At 49.4% G+C, this 23,966-nt stretch overlaps 2 protein-coding genes and 1 long non-coding RNA gene across 3 annotated transcripts; 1 reads left to right on the forward strand and 2 right to left on the reverse strand.

Annotated features, from left to right (window-relative positions):
• The first annotated feature begins 4,277 nt into the window (after positions 1 to 4,277).
• Positions 4,278 to 8,709, forward strand: LOC135307166 (uncharacterized). The gene is made up of 6 exons (XM_064431799.1): positions 4,278 to 5,418; positions 5,923 to 6,000; positions 6,112 to 6,204; positions 6,852 to 6,977; positions 7,341 to 7,491; positions 7,632 to 8,709. Exons 1-6 carry the CDS (start codon positions 5,328 to 5,330, stop codon positions 7,993 to 7,995), a joined length of 903 nt encoding a protein of 300 aa, XP_064287869.1. The 5' UTR covers positions 4,278 to 5,327; the 3' UTR covers positions 7,996 to 8,709.
• Positions 8,710 to 9,800: 1,091 nt separating this feature from the next.
• Positions 9,801 to 13,093, reverse strand: LOC135307167 (zinc finger protein 541-like). The gene is made up of 4 exons (XM_064431800.1): positions 12,718 to 13,093; positions 12,295 to 12,383; positions 11,678 to 11,764; positions 9,801 to 10,189 (listed from the first exon to the last, which is right to left on the reverse strand). Exons 1-4 carry the CDS (start codon positions 12,779 to 12,781, stop codon positions 10,181 to 10,183), a joined length of 249 nt encoding a protein of 82 aa, XP_064287870.1. The 5' UTR covers positions 12,782 to 13,093; the 3' UTR covers positions 9,801 to 10,180.
• Positions 13,094 to 19,073: 5,980 nt separating this feature from the next.
• On the reverse strand, positions 19,074 to 20,091 carry LOC135307646 (uncharacterized). The gene is made up of 2 exons (XR_010368341.1): positions 19,920 to 20,091; positions 19,074 to 19,764 (listed from the first exon to the last, which is right to left on the reverse strand). It is a non-coding gene; the product is annotated as an uncharacterized LOC135307646 (long non-coding RNA).
• Positions 20,092 to 23,966: the final 3,875 nt, after the last annotated feature.

The following is a 23,966-nucleotide window of genomic DNA, read 5'->3' on the forward strand; positions in this document are numbered from 1 at the left end:
TGCCCCCGGCCTTGTCCGGCCACACGGTGGCCTGAGAAAGGCTTGTGAGGCCTGGGCCTTGCTGAACAGCCCCTGGGCCCAGCTCCTCCTGAGCTTGTCAGAGACACTGAGCACTCCCAGGAGCTTGTGCTGTCTGACGAGCTCCTGGGGTGTCCTGTGAACTGCCTTGGAAACCACTTTTCTTGCCTCAGTGGCACAACATCCTTCTTCTCCCACTTTCAAAGACAGGCTGCTGACCCACAGTGTGGCCATGATGAAGCGTTAACAAAACACCCAATATATAGAGACCTATCTTGCAAAGTTGCCTTAGCCAAGGTGCAAAGCTCCATTCTTGGAACAGATCATCCAACCAGAATTCACCATCCTCTTTAATTTGGGCTGTCAAATCTTTCAGTTTTTGTACGCTTTTGTGAATGGATTCCGAATGATCAGACAGGTTCATACAACACAGTCCTTCAAATTCCTCACAACCATGTCCATGTGCCAGTAAAAGAAAGTCAATTGCTGCTCTGTTTGGAAGGGTAGCATGTCCAACACTATCAACATCGGTCAACATATCACTAATGGCAGAGGATGTGGCATTAGTTTGCTTGCTCAGCCAACACCCAACTCGATCTAATTGTTTCAAAGCCACTGCTGAAGTCAATTGGGGTAAAAATATACTTGCTGAAACCCTTCTTGCAGTTTTCCAAGGCATGAAATCACTCTGACAGTTCTCATCGTAATGATGAGCAGATCTTGTTTTCCTTTGTTTCCTTTTCATGACCGCTTTAGCTGAGGGTGCGATTACAGTGAGCATCCCAATGCCACAAGGGTCACCTTCAAGGTGTGCTGGAATGCCTTGCCAAGCCCTGTCTCCACAAATGAACCAATATCCCTTAGGCAATTGCCGGGGATGTAGGTCAGCCTCAGGAAGCACATCCCAACTGAAGAATTACACCAAAACCTCAAATTTCTATATGCAAAGTAATGGGGAGTAACATTGAAATTTGGAGGATCACCTTTTCGCCAAGCACTAGCTATGAAGGTAAAGCAAAAATCTATTGTTAAAGAACCAAGGATTTCCAATTCTTGGGGTTTAGAAGCTGACCTCGGAAGTTTTTTGGCCCAAAGGTTCCAATTCAGTGTGGGATTGTTTCCATTGTCAATTTCACCTGGCTTACCATTGGATTGTTTTTTGACTAAAGGCAACTCTTTTACTGGCACACCAACCAGACAGGTTGAGAAAGGTTTTTCTGGTTCCGAATTAGACAACCATATGGTATCTGAGCCGGCTGCCTTGGCTAAGGTCACCCAAACATTTGGTTTTGGTTGTTCCACAGGCAAATCGGCACGACAAAAAAGAATTAAAACCCACCAATACCAACATACAACTTGCATTTGCTTCATCTTATCCATGAGCTAAATTTTGGCAGAATCCTTACATATATATCCATTTCTAAAATTTTGCTTTCAACAAAAACAAAAACCCAAACTTTTGCCAAAAGTCAGCTCTACAAAACAAACATTTGACATACAATTGACACACTTATAAATAACATTAACACAAAGCCAGAATTTGCAGGTTCCACCGATGAACAAGGAACGTCAGGCGTGACCAGGGATCTCTGTGCTCGGCTCACATCTGCGTACTTGCTTCCTCGGTTCTGGACTTGTCAACACGTTCTGGGGTGCGATATGGTTTGACATTTTTGGCTGGGACCCACCTAATTCCAGCACCTGTAGAGACAGAAGCATACCCTTCGCCCCAGGTTATTAATTGGAAAAGACCTTCAATTTGTCCAGATTCAGGGTTTCTAATTAAAACAGATGGATTTTCTTTCAGTTTCGCCTGAGTGTTATTTGAAAAATGCCTAAAAATTGATGGATCAGGTTCTGCAAAACGAACTGTTTAGGAAATTAAAAACATACAAAGCTTTGTTCAGTGTCATCTGCGGTGTGACCTCTGCTCCCCCTCTCTGTTGATCTAAAATGCATTTTAATGTTTGATGTGCGCTTTCAATAATTGCTTGGATTGTGGGAGAGTGAGGAATACCACAAACTTTGATGTGATCTTTTGCTTGAGCGAGTGTGGCAGTTGCAGGCTCCTTTATTCCTGTTTTTGGACTTGACTTAACTTTTAGTTCAGGGAGATTAAGACTCAGGCAATATAGATGGGGGTATTTCCTGCTGGATTTCTCAAGTGATGGAATGTAGGAAGGCCTTCCAGGTGGAAAGAAGTGACGGAGTGCCTGTCTCAGATGAAGAAAGCGAGGCACTGCAAGAAACCAGCATGCCAGGGAACTGCTGTCCTGGGCTCACGAGTCCGACTGACGGTGGTCCTGCAGGCCTTTGCCCATGCCTGCTCCAGCTGGGCCATCTGCAGCCAAAGCTGGAGGTGTGAGTGCAGCAAAGCTGCTGTCCAAGGAACGCAGCACAGCTGCTGTTGAGGCTGACTGTTGCCTGCAGTGTGTGGGGAGGATATTGCCGGCAGCAATTGCCAGAGAGATGCTTGAAGGCATCTCTGGACAGTGGGCTTTTGGGGGGGTCCTTCTACTTCTTGCTCGGGCGGTAAAGACTGTCCCAAGACAATGCTCTTCCCTTTGAAGTGATGAAGAGGAACCACTGAGCTCCTCACCCTTGTTCCTCTCCTCTGCTCTCCACAGCAGCTCCAGCTGCGCCTCTGCGCTGTCTCTCATGGGCCTCTCTGAGATAGCAGCAGCTCTGAGATAGCCACCTCCTGAGAGGGCAGCCCAAGGCTCTGTTCAGAAGAGAGCTGTGCCTCAAGCCTTGAAGCAAGCCTCACAAACTCTTCTCATATAGACACCCACACTTGCAGCCTTCCAGATGCACAACTGAGAGCTGTGGGACATATGCATGCTCATGCCCTGCAGTGCCCTTTCTGAAATGCCTCGGCTGCTTCTGAGGGAGCTGACATGCCACTGCAGCAGCAAAAGAGCTCTGGATTCAATGGGGTCCGGCAAAAAGCGTGACTGGCATTTGCCTTGTGTGTTGCTCTGTCCAGTGGCCAGTGCCTTGGTTTGCCACCTCATCCCTGCTCTCTGCCCCTGGGGCCGGGAGGGGCGGGCCCGGGGCTGTGGGGCTGTGCCGGCCCCGCTTCCCGGGCCGCAGCTCCAGCTGCCGCCGCTGCCTCGGAGCGGCCCCGCTCCGGCGCGAGGGCCGAGGCGCCGGTGCCGGGCCCCATTGGCCGCCGTCGTGCCGCCGCAGGAGAGCTCCCCGCCGTGTCCCAGCTGCAGAGAGCGGCTGCCGGGGCGGTTCGCCTGGGAGTCTGAAGCGAGCATGGCCCAGGGAGCGGAGCCGAGAAATAGAGAACCGAAGAGACAGGGGCAGGAAGCAGAACGGAGAGACAACGGGAGCAAAAGAGGGCCAGGGAACGGGGCCGGAGCTGCGGGAAGGGGCAGCAGGGACAGAGGAAGAGACGCAGAATGAGCAGGAGGGAGCAGGAGAGAGCGAACGCTGGGCTGGGGCGGGATGGAGACTGTTGAAGAAGCTTTGCAGGGACAACAAAATAGAGAGCGAGTGGCAAAGAACAGCGGGCAAGCAAGGGACTGGCAATTGGCTAGAGCAACACACAAGGAGAAGCCCAGGGGCAGTTTTTGTATGCACTCCAGTAAACCCCGAGGTGTTTTCCTGCTGCAGTGGTCGCTGCGAGCCAGCGGCAGCAGCTGGGGCTGAGGCCCGGCAAGCGGGGCTGGCACAGCCCCGCAGCCCCGTGCCCGCCCCTCAGGGCCCCGTGCGCAATGGCGGCAGCAGGGGACAAGGAGGCTGCGGGCTGCGGGCAGCGCTGCCGCCCCACCGGGCCACACGCCGCGGGCGGCTTCAGCAGCAGCACAGGAGCTCTGGGGACACTGGTGCCGCAGCTGGTGACGGGCCGCCGAGCAGCACAATGGCGCGGAGCGCGGTAAGGGAGAGCCTGGGCGTGTGGCCCCTTGAGGAACAAAGGAGGGCCGTGTTCATCGGTGCCTCCCCCGGGGCAGGAATGGAGGGCCCGAGATGGCGCTCAGAGCCAAGGCCGAGGCAGCTGGGCAGCCTGCCTGGGTCCTACGTAGGAAGGAGATGTCACCAAGACACCCTCCAGCCTGCTCTGGCCCTCTGCTCATTATGGGCTGCGGCCTTCACGGTGGGCAGTGATGTGTGCTTGATTCCAGAGGATGCCATGGGCCGAGTTTCTGCAGCTTGTCAGCTGCATAGGACTCTTACGAGCCTTGGAGAGAGACCCGAGGGGTGGAAATCTGTCAGTGCCTCTTTGCTTGCAGCTGGAAACACCTGGGGCTTAAGTAGTGCTTCAGGGACAACCGTACCAAAGGTGCTCTAGAAGGCTGTCCAAGAGCTTCTGAGCGTAGGTTGCCTGGCACACATAAGTCATGCATATTTATTTGCCAGAAGAGCTGCTCAGCCAAAAGGCCAGCAGTGTTACCTGATACCTGCAGCAACCAAGACATTTGTGTGTGTCCCGTGGCGGTGCCTGATGGTGTCCGAGGACAAGGCAGAGGGAGCTCAGGGGCTCTGGATGACTGCTTGAGGGATCTGGGGCACATGTGGTATTTACTTCCCCCACGTGCAGTGAGCCAGACCCAGGAAGGCTCTAGAGGTGAATAGGCGGCAGCCTGGTGTTCCCAGCAACAGTGTGGGAGTTTGACCGTGGGTTACTCTACAGGACAGCAGGCCTGATGGTGGCACATGGGCTACATCTGCCTGAAAGGGAAAAAGGCTCTTGGCTCCAGAGTTAGCAGGGCTCCTTGAGAGAGCTTTAAGTAGCATTGGAAGTGGAAAAGGGAGTAAACCAGGCTGACGGGGGAGATGCGTCAGCACTGCACAGCCATGTTTGGGTGACAGTGGAGGATGGAAGCAGTGCTGCCATCAAAGGTCATGAAAGTGTAGCAGAAGTCATGGGAAAAGCAGGTTTTTGCCACAATTCTTTCAGACAAAAATACTACCAAAGAAACACTCTTGAATTTGGGCTTTTTACAGCAGCCTTCATCCAGGTCTTCTTCTAGGGAATTTCTGAGGAATAAAACATGAGTGCCTCTGCATTCCCATGCACAATGCTGCCTCCAAAATACTCCAGCCCTTCTCCATTTGGCTCCTTCCATTCCTGTTCAGAATAAGGAAATTCAGTAGAGGGGAGGTGCAGGAATTCACAGGCAACGTGGGTGTACATTGGGGCCTTCACAGCCATCACTTTGTTCTGAGGTCACAGAGCTCTGTTTGATGTCAGGTTCCAGAGCCCCACTGTGCTCTTCAGTGCTCGCTCTGGGCAACACTGCAGCAGCAGCAGCAGCAGCAGCAGCAGCAGCAGCAGCAGAGTGTTGCTAGCAGGGGGGATCATGGTCCTGAGCCGCTACCTCCTGCTGCTCTTTTTCGTGGCCCTGCCAGCCCAGAATGCCCAGAGTGCTCCAGCAGCTGGGCAGGGAGCAGGTAGGCAGGCAGGGGCCAGCACACAGCCCTGGCTGGCAGCAGCGGGGCCGGGAGCAGGGATGGCTGAGCCAGGAAGGCAGCACGGGGCAGGCAGAGGGGCAGAGGCTCCAGGGGAGGTGTGAGGGGCTGCAGCTGCTTTAGGGTGCAGCATGGAGAGAGCTTCCTAAGGAGCAAGGATGTGGGGAGGGTCGGGTCAGGCCCGGAAGCTCAGCACCAGTTCTCCATCACTCAGCAGTGGCTGTCCGTCCCTCCGCTCTGGGTGTCCAGCCTTCTGGCCCAGCTCCAGGGCTGACCCGCACACAGATCATGTGGGCACGCCACGGCTTTTCCCTTCATGTGGGAGCTGCCAGCTCAGTGTCCCAAGGGCAGCCAGACCCCCCTGCAGCTGTGAGGATGCAGACCTGCTTGAGCGTGCCCTAGCAGTGCCTTCCACATCCAGGCCTTGAGGTGTGCCCATGAGGGCAGTGCACGTGATGGTAACTTCTTGTGGGTGTTTGGTTGTAGTTGTGGACACAGAGAGTGCTCTTTCAGGCCCTGAGCGAGGGGCAGATAGCGTGCTGACTCCGAGCTGGTACCTCAAGCGTGAGTAGTCAGTCTGTCCTGCCTTCACAAAAAGGAGCGCCCCTTTTCCCTGTTTTATTCACGAGAAAAATACCGTCATAGGTTAACGTGCTTTTGTAAATCTAACAATAGGGATGAAGGATGACAAGGTTCCTGAAGAGTTCCCTGAAGGATTGCCGGATGTTCCAGAGGAGCTCCTGGCAGCCTTGCATGAAGCCCCATCTGGTTAGTATATCCCACTCTGTTAACCCTGGCAGCCGGGAAGCTGAGCTTTTGCTTCCTGTAGGCATGTGCTGTATCCTGGACAGGCAGAAGCACTCAGTCAGAGTCCTGCTGCAGGCCCACTCCATTTCACAGCTCCTGCAGGGAGCCCTAGAGATGGTCCAGCACAGCCTCCGCTCGCAGCTGTTCTTCCAGATGACTGCCAGGGGCTTCTCCAGCTGCTGCTGCAGTTGCAGCATTCCTGGCCAGGGCTGCTCTGTGCAGACATTGGCATCCAGATGTTGGGCAAAGGCCAGTGCTGAATTTGGGTTCGCCACACGCTCAGCACAGCATGGAGGCAGCAATGACATCAGAGCAAGCCTTGGCTGCCCCTTGCAAAGCTCAGGCTCAGGGACGGGTTGAAGCTGGAGTCCAAGGGTGAGGGGGAACCTGAAGGTACTCCTTCTGTGGGTCATTTGGTTAAGTCTTGGCTGGTTTGGGTCTGCACTTCTTGTTGCACTGCAGAAAATCCAGCTGTCGATTCCTCCTGTCTTGGGGGGGACAGCGGCCTCGTCAGCGCCGCTTGCCGGAATGCCCAGGCCATGGTACCGTGCTTGTGCTGAGGGGCAGTGGCTTCTGGTTAATGTGTGCAATGTTTTGTTTTTCTGAAGAGACAGATTCTGAGACTGTGCCGGAGACCTTAGCTGTGGAAGAAAGTGACAGTGTGCCAGGCTCACATGAAAAAAGAGAACCAACAGAGGACACCAGGACACTTGCTGAGCCTGAGGAATATTCAGGTGAGTGCTTGCTAGATGCTGTCTTGGGCAAAGAGCAGCATTTCTGCTGTATCCCTGCAGTGCTCTCCATGGGTGAATTGCAGGTGCCCAGCACGCAGCCCGGGCCTGCAGCCCGGAGGAGTAGATGGGGCAGTGCTGCTCCCTGGCACACACTGGGCTCTTGTGCATGAGAGCTTGATGGGATCCCTCTTGGTCCCTGATGCTAAGACACCAGAGCCAGAGGAAGCCATCTCTGAAGACAACATCAGATGTCAGTTCTGATCCACTAGCAGTGCCAGTCCTTGGGCAGCTGAAGCACACTGTGGGGTTATGCCTAGTGCAGAGCACAAACGCTGACTCTTGCATTGTCTCTTCTCCTGCCAGGGTCATCCGGTGGGCAAAAAGCCCAGACTGCTGGACACTGTGACCCGAGCAAGTACTACATCCTAGTAGGGACAGTAGCAGCCTCAGCTTTGCTTCTGCTTGGGGCAGTGTCTGGCTATCTAGTCATGCATCAGCTGCTGAAGAGAGACAGGTGAGTTATTAATTGCTGCCATTGGCAAGGAAGTCTTTGCAGCATGCAGGAGCGCCCAGGCGGCTCCTAGCAGGGCTCTGAGGAAACTGTGCTCCAAATTCCTATCTGTGAGGAGTCTTCTTGGAAATCTGTTTCTACAGGAGGAGCCAGGAGGACAAAGAGGCAACAGGACAGGACTGGGACTCTTCCTGGGAAAGCTGTGGTCAGCCTAGAGGTGAAGCAGAGTCAGGAGAAGGAGCAGGAAGCAGCGAGAGAGCCCAAGGCAACGGGTTCAGGGACAGCTGCCGCCTGTTTCCTGAGCTCTTTGCAGCAGAGCTCGCCCAGCTGCACAAGAACATGAGCGCAGACCCGTCACCTCTGCCCACCTGCTCCTTCTGTGCTCTGGCTGACAACACCTCTTCACGGGACCACTGGATTTCCCTGGAGTCACCTCAGCCCACAGCATCCTCTTGGCCCTCCTACCAATACCTGCAGGACTACTATCTGTTAGAGGATGAAGATTAGTGATAGTGATAGATGGTTAGTGATAGTGATAGCCATAAATAGTGATAGCGGTAGTGATTCTTTTAGTGATAGTGATAGGGACACTTGATATTAGAGGGTGGTGGTTGTTTTAATGATAGTGATAGTTAATATTAGAGGATAGTGATGGTTTTAATGATAGCGTTAGTTAATATTAGGGGATAGTGATTGTTTCAATGATAGCGTTACTTGGTATTAGAGGAGGGTGATTGTATTAGTGATAGTGATAGTCATAAATAGTGATAGTGGTAGTGATTCTTTTAGTGATAGTGATAGGGATACTTGATATTAGAGGGTGGTGGTTGTTTTAATGATAGTGATAGTTAATATTAGAGGATAGTGATTGTTTTAATGATAGTGTTATTTGATATTAGAGGACAATGATTGTATTAGCGATAGTGATAGTTAATATTGGAGGATGGTGATTGTTTTTGTGATAGTGGTACATTTAGTGATAGTGATACTTGGTATTAGCAGACAATTATTGTTTTCTTGATCTTGATAAATAAATATTTTTCCAAAAGCAGTAAGTTCTTGCCTGGTGTGGCTGTTTCTGTTGGGGTAGAATGCACAGAGCTGGGAGCAGGGCTGGGGCTGTGACAGGAGCTCTGAGAAACTTGCACTGCAGTGCAGGAGCTGCTTGTGCCACCTCAGCCTGCTTTCCCAGCAGTGGCCGTTCACAAAGCTTTCCTGCACCAGCACGGGGACACGCTGGCTAGCAGTGACATGCAGAAACTTCTCTGGGAGCTCATTTGGGATGCTGCCCTGAATCAGGAAGGTCTGGGCAGAGAGGGAAAGATGTTCTGCGAGGGATGGCTGTCCAGCAGTGAGCACATCAAGAGACCCGAGGTGGTGACTTAGGTCGTGGCAGTCCCTCCCTGAAGAGCTTCAAGAGAGGAGCATCAAGGAGCAGAAAGCTGGAGCCGGGCTGTGTGAGAGGGGAAGGAATGTCCTATCAATCACAGGAGCCTTCTTAAAAATTAGATGGATAACAGAGACTATAATTATAATAAAAATTACAGTCTTGTCGCACGCAGTATGGGAAAAAAGCCCAGAGCTGGGATAGAACAGAGAACTTTTGTGGAGGATTTTGTGAACAGCTAGCTAGTTGACAAAGGTCACACTGATATAATACCGTTAGTTAAGCAAGAAGGAGATGAGGATAGGAGTCAGCAGTCAATGTCCAAACCTGGCAAGGGCACTGTGCCCTTGGTGCAACATCAGGATGGGGGAGAGGATCGTTAGTTAGAAATATGAAGAAAAGATGTGGACAGCTGCAACATAGTAGCCACAAGAATGCTAAGGTAGGCGTAGTTAGCTGATAAGTAACTAACCAATAATGAGCTCACCTTTTGCAATATGTATTGGCCTCATTAACACCAATATAAATGTATGTGCCTACCAATAAAGTTTTGAGATTTGCTGATCACTCCTATTGAGTGCCGCATTTTTTCCGCCGATTACCACAGGCCTCAACCCACTACTTTTATCCCAGCAAGTACAGTGAGACAAGAGCACTCCTTTAGATCCAGTGCATTGAATTCAGCAAAGCCTCCCCAGCCACTCCCAGCTGAGATGTTCAGGAATCAAAGGAGGAAGCTCCACCATGATTTCATTGGCAGTAATGGGGACACGCCTCTGGAAGTGCTGCCAGCTGAGCCAGGGGCTGGGCCTGGGGGGGGACTCATGTGCCCCCATTGCTCTCTCAGGGCAAATGCCGTGTGTGCAACACCAAGGAAATGTAATGAACACTGCCTCGGGGATTTCATACAGACAGAAAGGCCAAATGGAGCAAACTTTGGTTTAATGATAAAAACAGATTGTGTCTCAACAAAGACAAAATGTAAAAAGTTGAAGCATAGAAACACCAAACACCAAACATTTATTGCTAAATCTAACACTACTAATACATCTTTAATAATAGTTATATATCTTATATATATCTTAGCTAATAAACAGAGGGATTCCTATCATGTAAACTAATAGAAGAATAAACAATCCTAAAAACTTGAAAAACAATCTTATTTCTATCTAGTCCTGCAGACGCATAACTCTTGCTAGCCTGGGGCAAATGCAGGGCTAATTTGGCCTTTTCTTCTTGGGGAGAGGCTGTGCATCCTTGTGTGGGCGATGTCTTCTCCTGTGCTTGTTCCTCTCCTTGATGGTTTCAAACTCCCTGGAAGACAGGAAACAAACCATCCATTGTTAACTCCATACACACCATTAAGCCAAGTGCCGAGATCTCCCTTTTTGGATGAATTTCCATCTTTTCAGGCTGTGACAAATTGGTAAAGTGATCAGCACCATGAGTCTGATCTTGCTGGTTTCAATTCTTTGAAATGTCTTCCTCCTTTTGCTTCATCCTAGGTTTAATTGGATCAGCAGCATCAAAGCAAGCTTTGATGCATGTGTTCCTGTTTGTATGAACTGTGTCTTGTTGGGGCATGGCAAGGTTTCACTGGGAATGCTGGGTTTGAAGGAAGCTGTTTGGGTTCCAAGTGGGCTGTAAGCTTGAGCAGGGCTGCCAGGGGCGATCCTGCAAGTGGCCTCAGCTTGCCCTGTGGTGCCTTTGGAAAGGGTCAGCGTGCTTTAGGCCAAAGGGGCAGCTGGGAGCAGAAGGAGGAGGAGCTTGCGCACCGTTGGCACTGCCCGCACGGAAAGGGGCCTCCCGCCGGCTGGGGCGGCTGGCGCGGTTGGCAGCAGGGACACTCCGCGCTGCCAGCCCACTTGCGGCTTCTCTTCCCTGTCTCCCCAGTCTCCTTCCTGGGAGGGCTTTTCCTCCTCTTCCGTTTGCCCGCAGTCTGGGAATCAAAGAATCCTTACTTATGCTTCCTTCCTTCCTTTTAGAAAGCTGGAATTCACAGCATCCACTCCAAAAATCTATTGGCCTAAGCAAATTCTTCCAAACCCCAAAGAGCTGAGAAAAGGGCTGGATATGGCAGTGGGCTGCGGCAGGCTGCCAACCATGGAGGTTGGAGGAAAATACTCCCCTTTACCACAGCTCTAAGGGGGTGGGATAAATACGTGGCTATCCATAGTTCTACATGTCTGATTTCTACCTCTCTGCCTAACATCTATTTATCTCTGGTTTTCCTCCCCACATGTCTAGGGCGTGGCTTTTACATTCAGTCACACTAGTGAAGACACATGATTACCCATTTTCTCCTACCCAAAATAATCTCTCTCTCTCCCTCTCTCTGTCTCTCTCTGTGAAGCAAATTGCTCTCTGCCAGTAAGGAAAGTATTAAAGGTGCCATGGCACTGGCAGCTCCTTTTTGGGGATACGCTGGGGTGCTACAAAAGATCTCTAAAATTTGGCAGCATCTCCATGAAGGCAGCCCAGATGGCTGATGTTAGCAAGCAGTGGGGAATGAAAGGTGTGATTGGAATCTGAGGGTGCCAGCCCTTGAGAAACCGATTTGTAGAGAGTCAAAGCCCATTTTGATGGTGGTGCTGCTTTGTTGGGTCAAAGTTGTGCTCCACAATTCCGTATTTCAGGGCAGCAGCACAACAAAAGTCTGGGCAGCACTTGCTGCGCCTCTCCCAGTGCGTGGGACCAAGGGAACCTGGCAAAGCGGCATGTGGTATGGCTTGACAGCAGGGTTTGTCCCCTTCTGCCAGTTTCTTGACCCTGCTGGCATGTCTGGATTTTCTTCCCACTCACGTGAGCAAGAGTGCTGCTGGCAAGTTTCTGCTCTTTTTTCCAGCAGTAGTAGTACTCCACACACTGTGCCACAGTCTTACTCGGGATCTGTTGTGAAGAGCAAAAGAAGGAATCTGAAACAGCCGTCCTGTAGGGTGCATTGGAGAACAATGAGAATACAGAGTAAAGTAGGAATTAAAGTCACGGAGAAAATTGAGGAGGGTGTAAAATGAAATGAATATGCAGGAGTCAGAGAGGCATTATGCAATGTAATAAACCGAGTATTGTGCTACGTGGTGCCACATGTAATGCACAGATCAACATCAAGTACCTCTAGCAGAGTTCTTCTTTGCCCCGTTCACTGCAGTTATCCCAGCACAAGGTGTTGTGGAAGCAGCAGCATATATGGGAGACAAGTCTAACAGAAGAGAGCTTTGTCTTCCAAAACAGCCTGGAGAGAAGGGCTGCAGAGGCCGGATCATCATTTTCACACAGGCCTTCCATGTCCTGTTCTGTGACTACTTTAACAGTTTTGGTACTTGAGAAGAGAGGGACATAGGTGCAGTATTTGGTACCAGCAATAATCAACATGTCCCTTCTGATGATCTGCCAAGGTGAGAAATGTCCTGTGGCTTTACCTGCTTCTGGATGAGATGGAAATCCTTGCCGTAGGTGTGGAAAGCCTTTTGGAAGGCCTCCTTCTCCTCAGCTGTCCATCTATCAGAGCCTGGCAAGAAAAAGCAGCAGCTGAATTGATCCCTCTAGCCACTTGAAGCAGATCCCACTGGCTGCCGAAAGCAAGCTGGCGCCAGCCGTCATTCACGTGCGTGCATGTCTGCTCCCTCAGAAGGTGATGAAGACGAGAGCAGGCATTCCCCAGGGAAAAAAGCATGGAAAACAAGTCAAGCTGAAGGAGTAGATGCTGGTGCTTTCCCTGTCCCCAGAGAAGGCGAGATCGTGTGCCGGTTTTAAGTACAACTAATTGAAGCAGAAATGCTTGACACGGCCATTAAGGGCACGGCAACATGTGTCAGTGAAGGAAGAAGCTGGGCTTGGGTTACCTGCATAATGATAATCAGCCAAGGGATGGCCTTGAGCTGTTGGAGGACCCCCTGAGAGCAACATCTCCAGAGCCTCCTGCAAGATGCAAAGGAAAAAGGCCTGAGCTGCCCCACAACACAAAAAAGGAGCCAAACCCCACCAATGCTGCCCTTCAGCCGCTTTGCTTCTTCAGCTGAGGATTCAGGCCACTGGCTCTCATATGGGTCAAAGATTGTGCTTTGCTCCCAGTCCCTCATTTTTGCTGCCCAGCCCTTGGCTCCTGCTCCCCAAGGGTAGCATTTTCCTCTCCAACTCCATGATTTTGCTCCTCCTGCATCCTGAATTGCCTCAGCTGACTGAGGCTTCTGGGAATTGTCCCTCAAAATGTCTTTGAGAACACAGATCTCCAGGAGGTTTTCAAGGCAGCAGGCTGCAGGACCCTGCGGCACTGCCTCCAGGAGAGATCTTGTCCCTGCTGGAGCCATTTGGGCTCAGCCCTGCCGCAGCTGGACGAGACACAGCAGGCAGCGAGTGCTCTGCTGCTTGTGAACTCCCTTCTTCAAGGAGCAGCCAGGAAAGGCTGTCCCGCTGCCCGGGCCTTATCAATTCCCTGCCCACTCTTGCCCGCGCCCAAACAGCCGCTTCCTACCGGAACGCTGCCGCGAGCCTGGTGCAGGCAGTGCAGGGCGAGCTCCAGCTGAGCTGCTGCCCCGGGAAGGCCACGGGAGCTGGCCATGTCCAACAGTTCTCTGACTGCAAGTACAACAAAAACCCACCCAAAGTCAGCCTTGAGCCAACAAAGGGGAAGGCTTGCCGTACAAGGCAGGAGGGAAAGCACAAGAGCTAAAGCCTGCAGCTTGGAGAGCACGAAAAGGAGAGCAAAGCAAGGGGCAGCTGAAGCAAGGGCCCACCTAGTGCTGCCTCTCCCTTCCATTCAGCTTTTGGCATAAGGAGTGGGGGCCAATCTCCACTCTTCCAGTGGCACATGCCTCTGATCCATTTGGAGAGCAGCACAGTTGCTCTTTTTCCTGCTCTGCTGCAGAAGCAGAGTATTGTCCTTACGCCTACCACTTCCACAAGGGAAGATGGGCATGACAAGGAGAGAAGCAGAGCCTGCCAAAAGCTGCCTAAAATCATCATTTTACATGCCCGACTATCTCAGGAGTTGAAGGAAAACTAGACAGCTACCTCTGTCTGGTTTTTCCAGGTCAGGGTCATCTTCCTCCAAGGGCTTCCAGACCAGGGTTGCAGGCTCTTCATCCTCACTTGGTGGCCCGGTCTGCAGCTCAGGGAGCTCGGCCTGAAAGTCACTGCCAACATTGATGTGTCTAGAGGAAGAAGGAGTAGGACGTAAGAAAGGCAAGTGGTCAAGAGACACCTGGCGTGCAGCCACAGCCTTGGACCAATCCCACTGTGACTCTGAAAGAGCAGTTGTCTTGCTCGCCATTCCTCAAGTTTGCTGTCCTTTAACCCTAGGCCAAAACTCACGGCTCAGTGTGGGCTCTTGCTTTCCTTTTCATTGTGCCTCTCCTTTCCACCTGAAAGAGATCAAAACAACGCTCCAGATAAAACTCATTCTGCCAAGATGTGTCGGTAGCCCTGCTTCTCATCCTCATCATCACTGAAAACCCCAAGCTCCTCTGTCCCAGCTCCTCTCCATTAGGTGTCATTGCTGCATTTTTCACTTGGAATTTCTGAGGCAAGTCCCTCTAGCAGTCTGCAGCTTACTCAAGAAGGAAAGCTGAAGGGCAGGCACTAGAGTGCCTTGAGTCTTGGGGCCAGTGAGAAGAGCCAAGAGGATGCATGGAAGATGCGCTACTGCAGGCTTGGGTTGGATGGAAGGCAAAGGTTCTTCAGCCAGAGGGGGCTTGGGCACTGGAAATGCCTCCCCAGGGAAGGGCTCCCAGCACCAAGGCTGAGAGAGCTCCAAAAGTCTTTGGACACTGCTCTTGGGCACAGGCTGGGATTCTTGAGGCTGTTCTGAGCAGGCCCAGGTGCTGGGCTCCATGATCTTTGGGAGTTCCTTCCAGCCCAGAAAATGCTGTGACACTGTGATTGTGTTCCTGAGAAGCACCACTCAAGAGGGCATCTCACAGCTGCCTCTGACTGTGAGGCAGAGCCAGCCCTACACACATTGAACAACACAGACAAATCTAGAGCAATATCTCTCTGGAAAAGAGATGCAAGGCAGTGGGAAAAAATCAAAAAAGCTATGAAAATAGTATGTGTCTGTAAGTGATGTAAGTATGTGAGTATATAGGAATTGCTGAAACCAGATCATTTCTGAGGATGAAAGCCAGTACTGCAGACAAGCCCAGCAAACTGCTTCCATGCTCTGATGGGCAGGCATCCCAGAGGCGAAGTCCCATCCTTCTGGTTTTTCAAGCTTTGCAGGAGGTGTGACCAGAGTGAGGGCGTAGCAGGATTAGCGGACACTGAACCCCTGACCTCCTGCGGAATGACCAGTTGGTTTTGGGGTCACCACAACGTAGTTTTAGGACTTAAATGGGTGCCACGAAGTTTTACACAGGTCACCAGTGGACGAGAATCTGCAAGTGCACCGTGACAGCTCCCTACGTCCTCTATGGAAAGGTGTGTATTTCCCCTGGAGGCAGCATTATTCCTGGAGAAGTTGCAGCCTGCTTTCATGTGCAACCTCGTCTGGGGAAAGTGACCACACACCGTGTCTGTGGTGGTTGGTGGCAGAGCCAGCTGGAGCCTCCTGCCGTTCTGTGAGTGCTTTGGGGGCCCACGGGGATTTTCTTACCTTGCACAGTGCCAAAGTGCTGTGGGGATGCTTGGCAGTAGACGAGGAGATGAGGATGTCACTGCAGAGGCCAGCTGTGGCGCCGAGTGCAGAAGGTGGCTGCTGAGGGACAGCCAGGAGCAGATCCTGCAGCTGCTGCTCCAGCGCTGCTCCACCAGTGTTCCACCAACGGCCGCAGGATCAGCAGACAAGGGCAGTTGCTACAGGCACAGCCCAACATTCCATGCAGAACCCCAGGGGAACCATGGGACAGAAACAGGGATAGGCCACCTTTGCCCCTTCTACTTCTTCTGCTGCAAGTTTGCTCTGAAAACTGAGGAGAAAAGCTCCCCACTGGGGCTTTTCTCCTCAGTCCTCTGGATGGGGAAAAGTAGAGCAGGGACAGCTCTGGCTCTCCTCTTTGCTTCTCTGTAAGGTGCCTGCAGCTGAACAGGCACAGGAGGCTGGCTCTGTCCAAGCGCCCATTCCACATTTCCTGCACTGCAGAACCAGGATGACTGGCTCTCCTCTGGCTCTGAGAGGAGCTTGCAAATTGTTCTGTGCAGAAACAAGTGCAAAGCTTTCTGTCCAAGTGGCGGCATTCATCCTGCCCCCTTTCTCAATTGTCTGGTGCCCAATAATGTCACTTGATGTTTTCCCTCCTTTGGCCTGCTGAGCTGTCTCTCACCTCAACACTCCTTCCCTGAAACTTGGAGAAACGGGATGTTTCTCAGGAGAGCCGATGGGGACACACACACTGGGGCAGTGCACCAGCATTGCTGTAGTCAACAGGTCATGCAGAATTTCTAGGTCTCTCTTCCAGCTCCCTTGAAGAAGGGAGAATGTTCGTCTCTAATACTCTGGCATTCCTTTACGGAAGGAACACCAAGAGAACGAACGGCTTTTCGACATGAACGGCTTTCGCCTTTGTTTGAATACTTAGATATGGTAAAACCCAGCCACTTGTACTGCTTCCCTGCCTAAGGTTATAGTAAAACAAATCTTGCTTCCTTCCCAGCAGACATCTTCCACACATATGCCCCCAACCTGCTGGGAAAACATCTGGAACGAGGCCCACTGCAATGCAGATACTTTGTAGGCTCCAGATCCCACCTGCACTGGCTCCAGCAGGCAAGGGCAAGCTTTGGTCGCTTCCCAGAAGCAGCCTGGCCATTCCCCCCTGCCTCGCCCCCTCGCCATCCTCCACAGCCCCTGCTGCCAAAGCCTTGCTAGGCAGAGCCATTTGCTGGGCTCGGTAAAAGAGTGACTTGGATTCTTCTTTGGCGCAAATACCAAAGCTGTGAGAAGTGAGAGGATCAGGTTCACAGCCGCTCTGCTTTAGCTAAGGACATTACTGGAGGCTCAGAGCCTGGTCCTTTAAAGAGAAACTGAATCTGAGCTACAGGTGTTTTCCTGGTGCATGTGGACATTTATTTTCTACAATCTCAAGATGATCCTGAGGTGTTCTAAAAAGTCTCTTTTCCCCAACTCAGCTGTCGAAAAAGGAGTCAGAAGTCTTCCGTTTTGTTCTCAAGTCTGTTTATTATTTCTTATCTAAAACATTCTCTGTCTGGCTTGCAGAGGTCTGTTCTGTACGTCAGTCTGAGGCACACTGCCCTCCCCCAGGGCTGGTGTTGTCTTTTATACTATAAACTACGTATTCAATATTTACAGTTATGTCCCAATACCTATCACCTGTGTTAGACAGTGACTTTCTACTCTAAACCAATCCCAAAGTGCCACCATCACCAAGAAGATGGAGGCTAGGAAGAAGAAGGGAGAAGAACAGGACAATGCCCAAATTCCTCCATCTTGTGCCCCTAGACCCCCATAGTCAAATTCTTCAAAATTCCACCTTTCACCCTGTGGCAACTACTGTTATGCTACTTAAACTTTTGTGACTTGTAATTCTTCATGTAAAGTTGGTAATTTGCTCCCATGGGTTGAGATTGAATTCCCAAGTGTCTTTGGCTTCCTGCCAGGGTCTCCAAGCCCCTGACAGGATTTTGAGCCATCCAGGGCATCCAGAGGGATGTCCTGGGTTCTGACAGAAGAAAAGACTACATATGGGACTTATCCTTTATTTGATATGAAAGAGTTTTCAACAGAAATCGGGGAAAAAAGCCTTTGAACACATCTTTACTTTGAAGAAAGGTGGCTGCAGCAGCAAATACTTACCACGACAAATAGGCATGAGCTGTCATTCTTTATGTTATTATGTGTGCGTGAAATACTGTCACTAAGCCTCTACAAAACACAGAGTGCAATGGGAATCTCTATTTAATCTCCTCATCAGTACAACTTATGCTGGATTCTGAGAGACCTATTTAATTACTTTAATGCTTCGACCATTCCTGTGAATGTTCAAAAGCCATTAACCATGGCACTCAGACTCTGGCAGATATTTGGTCTTGAAGGAGAACTTTTTACTGAGTTTTTTCTTATGTCTTTTAAAACACACTGTGATCAGTTAATATCATGAGTTAGAAAGCCATAGCATGTCGAAAAGCACTATTGTAGCAAACATCTATGTAGTCAGAAAACGTCCTTTAGATAAAATCAGAATGTCCAAGGACTCTATCCTCTCCCTCTCTCTTTCCCTTGCCTCTTCTTTCTACCTTTCCCTTCCCTTTTCCCATTCCCTCTTCACTCCTACAGTCTCTTATATTCACAGAGAGAGGTTTCTATAACCTGTCCCCTTTAAAGGGATTTACCACCCCTTCATTAACTCTGCCAGATGCTGTTTGAAGGTGTTCTCTCCGTTCTCTGAGAGGCATCTCTACACCATCCTGCCCCTGCAGACACTCTGGCTTGGTGGCTGAGGCTGTCACAGCACTGCCAACAGCAACTGTGCAGCCAGAGCTGCAGAATCTGTCACTGCTGGCCTGAAAGTGCCAGCCCTGGATGGAAATATCAGCAGGAGCTCATGCTCGTCCTCCCCGTGCTGACAAATCCCTGCAATCCCTCCTGCTGTGCTCTGTGGCAGCACTGCCAGAGGAGGCAGAGGATGTGACACATCCCCAGGGACACCTCGGGCTGGCTCTGGGCAGCAGGACCTTCCCTTGGCCCATGCTCACTTCTGCAGACAGCTATGGCCATGAGCCTCACACACTCCTTGCTTTTTGGGGCAAATCCCTTCAGCTTTGCTCATTTAAGGCTCTGCAAGGGGCCAAAGACCCAACCCTCTTTTTCTGAAAAAGCAGATGGTGGGCAGTTCTTCAGCCCACAGAATTAAAAATAAATTCTTTTGACCCAAGTAGCCTCCAAGCACATATTTTGGGAAGGAATTACTTTCCCACACATAGTGCACTTTCCCTCTTTTACTGCTAACAAAATCCCAGTGTTTGATGCAAACAGCCCCAGGATATGTTCATGAATAGCTCATCAAATAGCTCACAATCAGCCCCTTGAGAAAAGCAAAGTGTGCTTTCTAATGTAACCAGTTAGTTTGAGTTTTGAATGTTTTGCATTTGCAACTGAGACCCTGTAAGCAATTCTAATTGTTGGCAGTAGGTGAGATACTTCTGAACAAAGAAATCAGTTTTACCTGGCATTTACCTGGTCATACAAAAGAATGGATGTTTGGAGAGTGTGTTTTTATAATGTCATATGTTTAAGGTGGGACACACACAGTGTACAACATCTCTCCTTTATACTTTTCTTTTATAAATACATAGTTCTAAGAATTTATAACTTTTATTTGGCTTAAAAGATCAAAGACTCAGTAGTAAACACCTGTCAAGCCTCCTGGACCTCCGTTCTGGCCACCCAGGGCCATAGGGTGCTACTGCAATAGTTATTTTTCAGGCAACAGTAGCAAACATAGGCCCCAAGGCACCAACCTGCCCCCTTTCTGTATCATCAGCAATAGAAATTGGTTTTAAATTATGAGAATTTCCAACTCCCAAATGTCAAAAAGTATGTATTTTCACATGCAAACTATGATGGCTTTTGCTGATGTTTATAACATTTCACAGGGCCAAAGATGACTCAGATTTCTGAAGTTTTACAAAATAGAGATGCAAATGTCACAGGAAGCACAGCAAGGATGAAGGTTTAATCACCCTGAAAAAACCTCTCTTGCTGAAGTGTCCATAGAATCACAGCTTGATCCAGAGTGCACCGATAGCACCTTACCCTGTCCATGAGCCATCCTGGAAATGCAGAGCATGCCAGCCCCAAGTCTGGTTCTAGTGCCCGTTCTTATGCACAATTGTCTCCAAAATCTGCAGCAGCACAAGCCAAGGTGAGGGCAAAGCCCATTCTGAGGATGCCTTGGGGACCCTCCACGCCTGTTCCGAGCACATGGGGACAGCAGGTTCTGCCACAGCAGCAGAAATTACATTATGTGTTAGTAAATGCAGCATTTAGAGTAGCAACTAAATAGTCCTATCTCAGAGTTAAATGTTCAATTCTTCATAAATGCAGTACCTAAACCAGTTAAATCCCACCTACACCCCAGACATCCACCTATACCTGCTTGTGTAAATTGTATTTTCCACTCCACTCCCTGGCCCTTCTCTCACCACAGTCCTCAAGCCCTCAACCAGGCACAAGCCAACTTCTCACCATGCTGTTAGTAATCACCTGCCCCACCCACAGCAGCTGTGCAGGTCCCTGACTGCTGGGAGAACAGACTTGAAATGCAGACCCCATCCTCCACCACAAAAAAAAAAAAAAAAAAAAAAAAAAAAAAAAAATCAAATTTTTCTAAATCATTTCAGACTAGTGAAAGATCAGGACATTGAGAGACTTGTTTATTACCTTCAGGCCAATCAAGATAAAGTTTATGTCCTTCTGTATCAAGGGAAGTCATGGCTTCATTTTGAAGCCCAGTTTTATGTTTTGTCAGCCCACTTTCCTTCCTTGTTTGTCCCTGCTCCCCAGGAGGCCACTCACTAGGCATATATAGAAATACCTGTGTCTGAAAACACATCTACATGAGTGCATGACTTGCACTGCAGCAGTTGAAGGCGTTGTTTTTATTGCACAAAGATCACAAACCTCTTCTAGAAGAACTGTAGAGTTCTTACTATGGGGCTGTAAGAACCCTGCCAGCACATCTGCTGCTAAAGCAACAATTCCAGCTTTGCAGTGGCTTAAGCGGGCTGAGACAGAAGTGTTGCTCCATCAATGCGTAAACCACAACAAAGCAGTGGGGACAAGCCTTTGTTCCAAGTGTGACTGAAGCTTTGGGAAGCAGGTTTGCCTGCAGAGGGCACACAGAAGCATGACACCTTTGCCTCCTGTGCACCTACAATTTCTACAGCATCATTATCACTGCTCGGGTGACTGAGCAAGCTGACAGTGTGTGACGGATTGTCTGTCGTGTACAGAAAGTCACAGAAAGAAGAAGGGAGGGAGAAAACAGGGAAGATGACAATGCAAAAGATGTTGAAGGAGTGTGGCAAGGATTGAGGATTAAGAGACAGAAATAAAAAGAGACCATACCCCTAAACTGTCAAGTGCTGAGGAGAAACTGCAAGTACTTGCATACTTCAGCTCACCACCTGGACTTGCATGCCTTGTCCACATTACCATAATTTCAATAATTTTGATTCCTGGAGAAGCTGCCAGGTCCCCAGTACCAGTCCTACCTCCCTTCCAGCAGTCTCTGTCTGGGCAGAGTTGAAAATAGATCAGGGATTATCTTTTACTCCATAAGCATTCAAGACAGCCAGAGAGGTTCCAGGAAAAGGCCATAGTGAGTGCCCAGGACAAAGAGATTTTAAGCAAGTGGAAGAAGGGAGTATTAATTGAGGATCACAGTTATATGTTGGGGTATAACCTTTCAAATATTTGTTGCATTTGAAATAGAGATTTTTGGAGTTAACTTGAGTTAGCAATATGAATTAAGCATTTAAATTTTAGCTTGTAGAATTAAGTGTTGATTTTTTTCCTTTTACTTAAGAAATCATGGATGTAATTATCATGCCAGGCAAGAACAGGCGGGGCCAGGGGTTGGATATGCATGAAAAGGTTGAGCAATGTCATCTATATGGAGCACCTTTGTGAATAAAAGATTGAGCTCAGACCAGGGCTCAGGGCACAAGTTTTCAGGAGAGCTATCTCGCTTGTGCTGGGTGCTGACAATACAGACCCAGTTCATAACTACATCAGATTGTGGAGTCTATTTATTCCATCTATGGCTTCACTTTTCTACTGAAAACTGCAGGGGAGAAAGCCCAGGCAGAAAAGGGAAGGAGAAGCCACGTAAACAAACCCATAGCTCTATACAAGGACAGAAGCAGATTTCATCTTCACCAAGCTGAAAAGAGTGGTTTTATTAGAAAAAAAACAAAAGCAAAAATACCCTAACATCATATATATTCTCCCACCACATTCAGACATTACAACAATAAAAATGCACTATAAAACCACTGCATTAAATTGGTGAGTTAGGAAAAATAAACAGGGCACAGGTTAATCTATATAGATCTTTGGAAAGATGAGCAATTACAATCTGCACCCCAGCTCATGCTCAGTGTTTACTATAATCTTAAATAACAATAAAGTCAAACACAACAGAAGACTGATGTTCCTACCTTCTGCTTCCAAACACAGCCACGGGTGGCAGCAGCTACCATGAGCTCCATTCTCCTGAGCTCACAGCGCAGCACAGCTGTTCCAGCCACACCAGCACGGGACTGGCCGCAGGTTGTAGAGCCCGTGCCTGAGCCAGGATCAGAGCGCGTTTCCTCTCAGGTAAGGGGAGCCCCGTGCTCTTCCACAGCTTCTCCACCTTCTCCAGGAGCAAAGCAAACCCCACCACAGCTACAAAAGCTGATGCTTATCAAAGTTTTCCCTTAGCAGCTTGGAAGAGCCAACTCCCGCAGACTCCGCAGAGCGTCCGTCCCGGAGAGCCAGCCGCAGCTGCCCTGCTCTCCTTTCATCAGATCTGGGTGACACCCACCCACAGCCATTGAAAAGGGTCATTCCCAGCCTGGGAGCCAGGCGGGTCTAAGCAGCGAACAGTGATGATCATTAGAATCACCTGAGTAACAGCTGAGGTGACTTAGCTCCCTGCTTTGGACAGGCCCCTTTGGTGTCCTTGTGCAGTGGGGCAGTCCCTGCCCCGGCACTGGCAGGGCTGGAGGGCAGCTGGGAGCCTTTCCCAGCGCCTGGCAGCTTCTGCAGCTTTGGCAGCTGGGACATGTCTTGTGTATTCTGGAAACCTGCCACCACAGGGGGATCCTCAGGTAGCCTCGGGCTGGCATCTCTGATTTTTTTTGCAGTTCTTTTGTTTGTCTTAGGTCTGAGATCAACAAAAGGGCTTTTCCCACAACTTGCAAGCCGCTAAGTGAAATAATCTCGTTAATTCACCAAACACAATATTGCTGCCCCAAAGCAAGAACACACAGGCCAGAAATATGTCCATGCATGTGAAAAACACATATGAAAACTGATAAAGTTTAATAAAGGACAACAGGAAACAAGGACCATAGCGCAAAGGTTATTATGGCTGGATGCATCTGGGCACTCAGCCAAGCCCACGCTGTGTGTTGCATGAAGATTGCTGCATATGCATAGACCCTTATGCGTAGCAAACTTTAGTTTACATGTTCCAAGAATTGTTTTGCATGGCTCCTCCTGTGTCTTAGAGCATGCATATTCCTTGGTTGTGGTTTTAGTCCATTCTTACCACCTCCAATTTTTGGACCTTGGTCCGCACCATCTTCAGACAGTGAGTGCTGACAGTGGGCACATCTGTAGCAGGTGTCTTCTTTCTATGTTCATTGGATGTTATCCCATTTAAGTAGGCATTTGAACACAAGCATACTTCTATCAGCTATTTCACTACTATGTCTAAGCCTAATTAAGAACTGAAATAAAAACTATATCTTTATAAGAAAGTTACTTTAACATCACACATATAAAATCTATTTTAATATTTGCAAAAAGCCAATATTAGAATATTATAATATGTATCTATAACAATCTATTGATAATATTGCTGAAAGAAGGAAAACTTTTCTAAATACCTAGTGCCTTTGGTAATCGCTAAAGGTAATGTAGCTTGGGCTCTACTACTGTTTACTCATCTTTCTATTGCACAGAAATCTTGGATACTTTAGTGTGTAGATCTGTATTTATGACATTCTCTGAAATGGAAGTGAGAGGAGAAATGGGCTAAATTCAGATATCTGAAGTTATGTCTGAACATTTGCTGAGGTAAATCAAAGACTAAAGGACAGCTACTCTTTGTGAAGAATGCCAGAGCAAGTTAAAATATGTATTAACAGGCATAATCAACACACTAGAATTAAAAGAGCATCTCCACCAGAAGAGAGAGTCTATAAAATCACACTCTGCTTCAAGAAAACATAATGTCTATCACTACATGGATTTGTCGCTTTGCACGCCCCTCTGCCAAGTGCAAGGGGCCTCAAGGACTGAAAGCACAGGGAGCCAAAGGCAGACAGCTGCACCTACGTCACTGGGGGCTCCTGGGGAAGCAGTTTCCTTGAGAATCAAGCTCCTCTCCTCCAAAGGCACTTCCCCAAATGTCAGCATTTCCCGGGA

Source organism: Passer domesticus, chromosome 9 (genome assembly GCF_036417665.1).
Source record: "Passer domesticus isolate bPasDom1 chromosome 9, bPasDom1.hap1, whole genome shotgun sequence".
Taxonomy (NCBI): Eukaryota; Metazoa; Chordata; class Aves; order Passeriformes; family Passeridae; genus Passer; species Passer domesticus.

Coding starts and splice junctions, on each gene's coding strand:
- LOC135307167 (XM_064431800.1), bottom strand. CDS start 12,781: ATGTTGCTCTCAGGGGGTCCTCCAACAGCTCAAGGCCATCCCTTGGCT. Junction 12,384..12,717: donor GGCTGATTATCATTATGCAG/GTAACCCAAGCC, acceptor TTTTCTTGCCAG/GCTCTGATAGATGGACAGCT. Junction 11,765..12,294: donor TCCATCTCATCCAGAAGCAG/GTAAAGCCACAG, acceptor TCTTCACAACAG/ATCCCGAGTAAGACTGTGGC.
- LOC135307166 (XM_064431799.1), top strand. CDS start 5,328: ATGGTCCTGAGCCGCTACCTCCTGCTGCTCTTTTTCGTGGCCCTGCCA. Junction 5,419..5,922: donor AGCAGCTGGGCAGGGAGCAG/GTAGGCAGGCAG, acceptor GTTTGGTTGTAG/TTGTGGACACAGAGAGTGCT. Junction 6,205..6,851: donor CTTGCATGAAGCCCCATCTG/GTTAGTATATCC, acceptor GTTTTTCTGAAG/AGACAGATTCTGAGACTGTG.